We start from the raw sequence: 9,651 nt of genomic DNA on the forward strand, positions 1-9,651 counted from the left end.
TGTAGAGCTGGATGAACACAGCAGGCCAAGCAGCATCAGAGGAGCAGAAAAGCTGACGTTTCGGGTCTGGGCCCTTCTTCAGAAAAAAAGAAGAAGGGTCCAGACCCGAAACGTCAGCTTTCCTGCTCCTCTGATGCTGCTTGGCCTGCTGTGTTCATCCAGCTCTACACCCTCTCGTTCTGAACTGCCCTACCCTAGGGAAAAGACCTTTGCTATTCATCTTATCTATGCCTGTTGCACTGATGTTCTCAAAACTTTTGTCTGAATTTTTATTGTCATCCTTACTTACTTACTTAGCTCGTAAAAAGATCTGAACTTTTCTTTCCTGCCCACAAAGAGTGTAGTTGACCACTTCTTCTTCACTGACCCCTTTCAAAAACCACTGAGTTTTACTCTGCATTTTTATTTAAATTTCCCACATAACTTCATGTGCATTCCTATGGTCATTTTGACTCACATCACTCTCTCAGATTTTCTCTATTTCTCTAGCACTAGTTAAGGTTGAATTTTCTCAACCAAATTCAACACTAAATCTTTTTAAATTGTTTGGGTATTAAGCATAGATAGACACTTACTGCCACCAACTTGTCATTCTCAGAAGTTCAAAACAAAAAATGATTTTACATAGATACATGAGATGATGCCGAATGTACCTCTCTGATTTCGCTACATTCTGCAGAGAGGTGTTTTGTTACTTTGGTGCAGTGTAGTGGTGAATGATGTGACATTCCAGACACATGCATATTGAACAATATGAGGTATCAATAGGTTGCAAAATAAGTATGAATACCGTACAAAGCACAATCCAATTTTTTGTTCAATGACATTGGCAGGGAGTGAAATTATCTATTCAACAAACTCATAGGTGGTTATTTGGTTAATTCTGACATTACAATTGATATTCCCAATATTGTTCTACTGGGAAAGAGTCTGAGAGGCTCAGTGCTGCATGCTTCGTTTGTGAACGATTGCTACTTTAGACTATTACTTTTAAATAAGGTGAAACTATTTCTTTTGTTGTTCACCCAGTTAAGGCATCAATTGTGAGGAATACAGATTTTAAAAATGTCTATAATTATTGTGTTTTAACAGCAACAGTTGAACGATACAACCCAGCTACCAATGAATGGAGCTATGCCACCCGAATGAGTGAGCCTCACTATGGACATGCTGGAACAGTTTACGGGGGATACATGTACATATCAGGTAGATAAAAAAGAACTAACAGCACTCTGATATTTTGCAGCATAACAAATTGCAGTAACATTATCTTACTTATGAGAAAATAATTGTTCTTTTCTATCATAACATCAACATGATTAATTCTGTATCAATATCAGCTCAATTGGCAGCACTCTCACCTCTGAGCCCCAAGGTTCCAGATTTAAGACCCTCTCTGTGGCCTGAGCTAACAAATATTCAAAGTTTACGTGCTGTTGCAGTGCAGGGGGAGTGTTGCACTCTTGGAGGTGTTGAATTTGATGGGACTTTAAACGGAGGACCCAAGTCCTTGCCTGGGTAGATGCAAAAAGTCCCATGGTACTAAAAATCAATTTTGTTATAACTGATGTCCTGTCTAATTATCTATCCTCTCTGTCAACATTCCCAAAGAGGTTAATAAATGTAGACTTGGAAAAGCACAGCAGACTCCAGTCCTGACGAAGTGTTTCGGCCAAAATGTTGACTTTCCCGCTTCTCGGATGCTGTCTGATCTGCTGTGCTTTTCCAGCTCCACATTTATTGACTGTAGCTTCCAGCATCTGCAGTCCTTACCATCTCCAAGTCCCCAAAGAGGTTATCTGGCATTAATTGCTGCTTGTGGGGTTTCACAAAGTGCAAATTAGCTATGATGTTTCCTACAATACTTCAAAAAGTACTTGATAACTTGGAAAGTGCTTCGAAACATTTGGTGTTTATGAAAAATGCTAGATGTATGCAAGTCTCTTTTTTCATCATTTTAATCATCAAATTTTGCATTCATTTCCTTTCTGTCACTTTTCACTTGGTCAATAATTCAACAAAAATTTAATGGAGTTAAAACTCATGGTTTTTTCATGTCTATACAGGGTTGGCAAGACCTGTAATAAGAGTATCAGACTATTTTCTGTGGATATATTTCACATTTTCTGTACATCACTATGACATGTTTAAACATTTGTATGTGTAATGCATTGTAGATGATTCTTATGTCTAAAATAAATCATATTTATAGCACAGAATGAGTTTCTTGGCCCATTGTGGCTGTGCTGGCTGCCTAATGACACTTTCCAGCTTTTTTTTTAAAGCCCTGCAGGTTATAACATTTGAGGTGCATATCTGGAATAGAATTTATCATTTACGGTAAATATATCAAAAGTTGCAATTTGGATAAACCCCATGGCATGCATTCCCTGTTGTTGTACAAGGACAATGGTAATCCAAGTAGCTCAACACATAAGCAACTCATCTAAAATTAGATCACAATCTAGTCAACTGGAAGAATTGAATTTTCCAAGATGATTGAAAGATTAGGGGATCTGCAAATATAACAACAATCTTGTCATAACAACCATTATCTTCCTAATTATAACAACTTATAACCTCTATTGATGTATACCTATAGGTGGAATTACTCATGATACATTTCAGAAAGAACTACAGTGCTATGATCCCAAAACTAATTGCTGGTCCCAAAAATCAGACATGTCTACGGTCCGTGGGCTACATTGTATGTGCTCAGTTGAAGATCGGCTTTATGTTATTGGAGGGAACCATTTCCAAGGGATAAATGACTATGATGACGTACTGTCTTGCGAGTACTATAGCCCTGTTGCAGATCAATGGACTCACATTGCTCCAATGCTACGTGGACAGAGTGATGTTGGCGTAACAGTTTTTAACAATAACATATATGTCATTGGGGGCTACTCATGGAACAATCGTTGTATGGTAGAAATTGTCCAGAAGTATGATCCTGAAAAGAATGAGTGGAAGAAAGTTTTCGATGTGCCTGAACCACTTGGTGGTATTCGAGCATGTACCCTGACTGTCCACATGCCAGAGGACGACTTGGAACTGCAGTCTCGTGAATCTCCACTTGTGACTTCACATGCCACTTTGTGATTTGTATCTTAGCCAGTGACTGCGATGGATTTCTCCTTATTATGCCATCTATTCATTGTGTTCATTCAAAAAGCTCTATTTAATATGGTCCAATAGTCTACAATATCCTTGTTTATGAAAGTAAATTATCCCATGTGAACTTAGTGAATTGGTTCACAATTAACTATGTACTGTAAACTAATGAAATTTGTTCAAACTGCAATATAACCACTATCATTCACTACAGGGTGAAAAGAAAATGCTAAACATTTCTGAATCTCTGGATGTTGTATCTGTACTATCCAGAAATTCAAATTCAATGTAATTCTTGCTACTTTACTAACATGAAACTTCTCTGAAACTTTTATATGTACAGACATTTGCCACCTTGTTGCATTATCATTCATTAGTTGGGGGACTACTAAAACTGACTCGCTATCTTCAAACATAAAGGAGGCATCAATGAATATGGTCTTTGTATTTTGAGTTTTTAAGCTATAGCTGAAGAAGTTTACTTTGTGGTAATATAGTACATTTGATCATTGTGTTTTCAAAACATCATGTTTTAAAGGGCAAGTAAAAATAAAAATTTGAATTAAACCAGAAGTTGTTGACTCTTTTCACTTCTTCAGAAGACTCTCTTTTCTCAGCTGGGTTTCAACAAACTAAATACTCTGTCTTATCAACACAAACTGTTCGTGAAAATAATGTCAGAATTTTCCTGGCTCTTTGGTGGTGAATTTGAAGGTGGGATCTGTGAAAAATAGATGGGACGCATGTTAGGGCAGTTCCTTGATGCATTTCTGCCCCGTGGAGTTTGCTTATCTGGGCTGATTTTGTAGTGTTTTCAGGCTGTTGAGGAGCCTTTGCAGCTTCTAACCTGCCTCAGGAACACCTACCATAGCTTACCGTGCGCCATTCCAAGAACAACTCACCACTCAGTAGATATCTGCTGAAAACTGGCATCATTTGCACTCAAACCATCTTTAAAAGGCTGTGCCGCAACAAAATAAAATGTTGGCCATCTGGCATTGCCCACCTCACCAGCATCATAATGGCGGAAAGCAGCCATAACATTACATTGCTCACGGCTCACAGCTGGCATGGCTGACACTGCCTTGCACATAGGACACCATCCTCTCATCCTCGTCATTGTTTATTCACCAGACCACACACTTTACTGGTATTTACCTACACCCCATGTGAACACCCTCTAAGTCAGAGCTATCCCATCCCTAATGTCCACTGGAGACATGTAGCATATCATTGTCCAGTAGGGGAACATCACATACAGGCAAGCAATCAGATAATTCCAATGATGATCTTTTATTTACAGTGAGCAAAAGGGAACACAAACAAAACCAATAGAGGTTACAGTTCACCCCAACAACACAAACCGGGTTTCAGTATCATGACCAATGAATATCTTACAGTTTACAATTGTCTGCTGCATCCAGGTCTAATCTCCTGGAAGTTGATGTCAATGAAGTTCTTTCTGACTTTCAATATCCCGAATCCAGTTGAGCCCTGTCATGGCTGACGATAGATTTCTCCTCCTCAACGTAACACCATCCTCCTCAGAACACTGCTTCTGTTCCCCCAGTTCCTCATCATCCAGCACATTGTGCAAAGCCTAGCATGACAGCTGAAGCAGCACACCCGACTTGAAATACACTGAAGGGTGCCCCTCCAGACCGGTCCAAGCAGCACATTTGCACCTTCGGCAGCCCAATTGCCTGCTCCACCATGGATCTGATTGAAGGACGGCCGCATTGTATCTGTGCTCCACATCAGTTAGTGGCTTGCACAATGGTGTCATGAGCCATGGTTGCAGTGAGTAGCCCTTGTCCCTAAGTGGCCAACCTTGTAAATTCCACATGAATGTGTTTCAGCCCTCTCAGTACTGTGTCTGTACGGTCGATGGCATTGGTCACTGTCCTAATGCATTGTGGGTGCAGAACTGAGAGATCCCACACAGATCACCTGTCACTGCCTGGAAGGAGACAGAAATATTGAAGTTCAGAGTGACAGTGACCTTCACAGCCACAGCGAGAGGATGGACTCCCATTCCTGCAGCTCTCAAGTCACACTCCAGCATCCACCACAGTTCAATTACAGTGTCCTGGGACATACACATCTCCAGGAAGCCTCAAGCTGCCTGAAAGACCAATGGCTGACACTCAAGACTCGATTTTCCCTTGTCCTCTGACCAACGTCAATAAGCAGCAACCAGACAAGACCGACCAGAATGCTAACCATTGTTTCAACCTCTTTGCCTGACAGCACAAGATTCCCTGCTTGTGTTGACTCCACAGGACTGACCGCTGACTGCTCCCTAGGTTGTGTTGACCCAGTGCTGCTGACAGTGAACACCACAAGCAGATGACTCACCATGACCCACATCCTGGACCATGTGTGGACTGTGGCCTTAAACAGGACTCTGACTGATATTGACAACACCCATCCACCCCCATCTAATTCTGCCATGAATCTTGCCATAGCCTACACTGCTCACACTCCTACAAGATTCCACTCAAGAAAGATATAGATGACACCTGTCTGCTTCAAGATTCAAGCTATTCTCCAATTCCCCTTCCCCGAGACTGTACGACACCATTATCACCGGTGGATCTTAGTACAGTGTCCAATATTCACCCTTTCAGAACCATTACCTTACACAACACCCACCAAGGAGTCTGCATGCAGTTGGGGGTGGGAGAGTGGCATTAAATTCCTCCAGTGCCCCTGGGGGTTAGAATTGATGGTGCACAGGAAGGAGGAAGCTCTCACCCCATCACTGGCCAACGACCTGCAGGGTTAAGCCTGCAAGTAGATCTTTACTGCTCTTTGTTTAAAATCAGTATGGCAATGGGACAAAGTCCTTAACTTGTTGAAGAAAGACAAACTGTATCGTGCTCCACTCCTTGCTCAGCATTTAGGCATCCAGCAGCTCCGGGCTCTGCAAGGATCAACTCTACATTTGGTGAATAATAGAGCAACACCACCTCAATGGAAATGATTGTGGGTAGACTGACTGTGACCCCACTCCAAACCCTTAGCAATAATCTTCATAACTTAAATTAATATGATTCTCTTTTGAAATAGTTAATGTAAGCATGCTGCCTATTTGTGAGCCACACCTCCAAAACATTTGGAAATGTTGATGCGCAAGGCTAGCAGGACGGGCAAATAACTTGGTTAAAATGTTTGTATATACCACATCTAGAAGATGAATATTTGTCTTGTGACTAACCTTTATTTGATAACATGCAGACCATTCTTCAATACGCTCTTACTAATAGTAATAAAAAGGCTTTACCTCCGAGATTAAAACATTTGGTACGGCTTTGAAGAGTTAGGTTAACCAGTCTAACGAAAGTGGAATGCTAGGCCAGGGGTTCATTCAACAAAGCTGTTGCCTTTCTAAAGGATTTTATTCATTAGAAGTAGAGTTTTACACTTTTATTTATCTACTGATATTGATTTGGTTTTAATTATTACACATAATAGTGTCTGTAATTGACTAAAATGGTAATTTCTCTATTTACCTTTTTCTTGTGTCTGAGGAGCTGATAGCAATTTTCTAAGAGGCTTGAAAGACTTATTTGTTACAACAAGAGGGCACAGCTCTTTCCCACATCAGATTATGCTGTCACATTAAATCTGAGTAGACCTCCATTAACAATGTGCTCTCCAACCCTTATATATTTTACTTGAGCCTCCAGAATTTCTTATTTTCTTCCTCCAGTCCTTCAGCACTGTGTGGGCTTTGTCATAAACAAAATATCTTGTTCCAATCTTTACGTTTCAAGAGTGGCTGACATTAACTGTCCTGTTTGGGAATGTATGACTTTTGAAAAATACTATTTTAAATCAGGAAGTCTGTTTCAAATAGTTGACTTGGTGCCCCAAAAATAGATCACATACAGAGATATGAATTGGAACATTAAAATAGACAGTGGATAGGGAGAGGAGTATCATTTGCAACAAATGCTATTGCACATTTGTACACAGACACATTGATTGATTGATTAATTGTCATCTGTGCCAAAATACAGTGAAAAAGCTTTATTTATGAGCAGTACAGGCAGGTCATAGTAAGCAAAGGATATACAGAACAAAAAGATTTAGACAGTAGGCATACAGGTTACATTGCACTGGGAATGCGCTAGGTAAGATTAACGTTAGCAAGATCAGCACTATTTCAGGTTAGAGAGTCTGTTCATCAGTCTGATAATGGCTGGGAAGAAGCTGTTCTTGAACCTGTTGGTGCATGTCTTCAAGCTTCTGTACCTTCTGCCTGATGAAGAGGCTGTAGGAGAGATGGGACTTTGATGATGTTGGCAGCCTTTCCGTAGCACCAAGCTGTGTAGATGGAGTCCATGGATGGAAGGTTGGGTTCCGTGATGGTCTGGGCTGTGCACACCTCCTTCTGTAGTTTCTAATGATCCTCAGCACAGCTGTTGCCATACCTGGCCAATATGCTCCCAGACAGTATGCTTTCAATGGTGCATCTGTAGAAGTTGGTGAGGGACCTCATGGGTTTTCCAAATTTCCCGAGCCACTTGAGTAAGAGGCGTTGTTGTGCCTTCTTGACTGTTGCACCTACGTGGGAAGTCCAGGACAGGTTGTCGGTTAATATCACTCCGAGGAACTTGATGCTCTTCACTCTCCCAACCTCAGTTCCGTTGATATAGGTGGGGGCATGTTCTCCTCCTTTCTTTCTAAAGTCAATCATGAGTTCTTTAGTTTTGCCAATGTTGAGAGACAGATTGTCTTCATTGCACCATGTCACCAAGCCCCATACCTCCGTTCTGTAGCTTGATTCATTATTATTAGATATCCGTCCCACTACAGTGGTGTCATCAGCGAACTTGTAGATGGCATGCATTTGGAATTTGGCAACACAGTCGTAGGTCTAAAGGGAATACAGTAAGAGGGTGAGGATGCATCCTTGGCAGGGGTGGGGGTTGAGTGTTGGACGCTTCAGTATTGAATATTATTGTGGAGGGGGTGCAGTTACCTATGTTCACTGATTGCAGCCTGTGGGTCAGAAAGCTGAGCATCCAGTTGCAGAGGGCAGAGCCGGTACCAGGGTCATAGAGTTTTGAGATCAAAAATAAATTCTATAAGATTATGGCTGATTTTCCCCGAGGCCTTGATTCCATGCTTGTGACAGCTCAGCTTAGCAATCAAATCTATCTACCTCCTCTTTAAATGCTTACTTTGATCTAGTCCCCACAACTCACCAGGAAGAGAATTCAGACGTTCACTCCCTTCAGAACAAATTCCTTTCCATCACAGGCAAAAAATGAATACCCCTTTATTCTGTAATTAAGTCCCCTAGTTCAAGATTTGTCCTCTCATGGAAACAACTTCTCAACATCTGCCCTATCAAATCCCCTCAAAATCTTATATGTTTCAATAAGATCAGCCTCATTCTACTAAAGTCTAATTAATAAAAAGGTCTAAGCTGTTTAGCCATTCTCAAATGCCAACTCTTATCACAGGAATCAACTTAATGCATTTCTTTTGAAGTGCATCCAAAGCCAGTATAACATTTCTTAAATGTCAGGGGCAGGGTGAGGGGGATCCAAAATTGCACATAGCACTCCAAGTGCAGCCTCACCCACACTCTCCACAAATTATAACAAAGTTTTCCCATTTCTAAACACCAAGCCTTCAGCAATAAAAGCCAAAATCCTTAATTACTTACTGCAACAGCATACTAATGAAGCATGTTTTTCGTACAAAAATATCCAGCTCCCTCTGAACACTTTTTAATGTTCTATTCTTTTAAGTAATAGGTGCCTTTCAATTTTTCCTATCAAACATTACACATTTCTATTTTAAACTCCATCCAAGTTTTTGCCAACTTACCCAATTGATCTACATTCCTTTACCAATTCCTTATGCCTTCCCACAGTTTTTGTATCATCACCAATTGTGGATACATTATAGTCTACTCCCTTCTCCAAGCTATTAATATAGATAGTAAATATTTGAGGCACTAGGCATGAACCTTGTATTGCATCACTAGTTATGTCTTTCCAACCTGAAAGGGCCCATTAATCCTGACTTTGGTTGATACACAGAAGGCAATCTTCGATCCATGCTAATACATTACCAACAAAACCATGAGCTCCTATCTTGTGCAATAGCCTTTTACATGGCACTTTATTGAATGCATTCTGGAAATCTAAAGACACTGCATCTACCAATTTGCCTTTATCAATTGGTTTGATGTATACTCAAGAAACTCTAGAAAATTTGTCAAACATGATTGCCCTTTCACAAAAACACATGACTCTGCTCGATTGCTTTAAGCTTTTCCAAATGTCTTGCTATTTCTTCCTTAAAAATGGACTCTAGCATTTTCCCAACGAGAGCTGTTAAGCTAGCTGCCTTATACAGAGGCAGTCACCAGGGTGTCAGTATCTCTGACACTCCCCTTTCTATACGTCAGCCAGGTCGCTCTGATTCGGCCAGGTTAACAGCTCCAATCAGAGAACTCATTCAACAAGATCCAGCTGACTCTTGGATGCAGGCAATCAGCTCCCATTACTTTGT

General features: G+C 40.8%; 1 protein-coding gene across 3 annotated transcripts in view; it reads left to right on the forward strand.

Annotated features, from left to right (window-relative positions):
- si:rp71-68n21.9 (kelch-like protein 13) overlaps nucleotides 1–3,652 on the forward strand; it is a 67,649-nt gene extending 63,997 nt beyond the window's left edge. For all 3 annotated transcript variants that reach the window (XM_048603130.1, XM_048603131.1, XM_048603129.1), the window contains 2 exons: nucleotides 1,093–1,206; nucleotides 2,603–3,652. In XM_048603130.1, the coding sequence (XP_048459087.1) occupies nucleotides 1,093–1,206; nucleotides 2,603–3,102 (614 nt within the window). In that variant the 3' untranslated portion in view covers nucleotides 3,103–3,652. The remainder of the gene's footprint in view (nucleotides 1–1,092; nucleotides 1,207–2,602) is intronic.
- Nucleotides 3,653–9,651: the final 5,999 nt, after the last annotated feature.

The sequence above is a fragment of the Rhincodon typus genome, chromosome 11 (assembly GCF_021869965.1).
Source record: "Rhincodon typus isolate 14 chromosome 11, sRhiTyp1.1, whole genome shotgun sequence".
NCBI classification, from domain to species: domain Eukaryota; kingdom Metazoa; phylum Chordata; class Chondrichthyes; order Orectolobiformes; family Rhincodontidae; genus Rhincodon; species Rhincodon typus.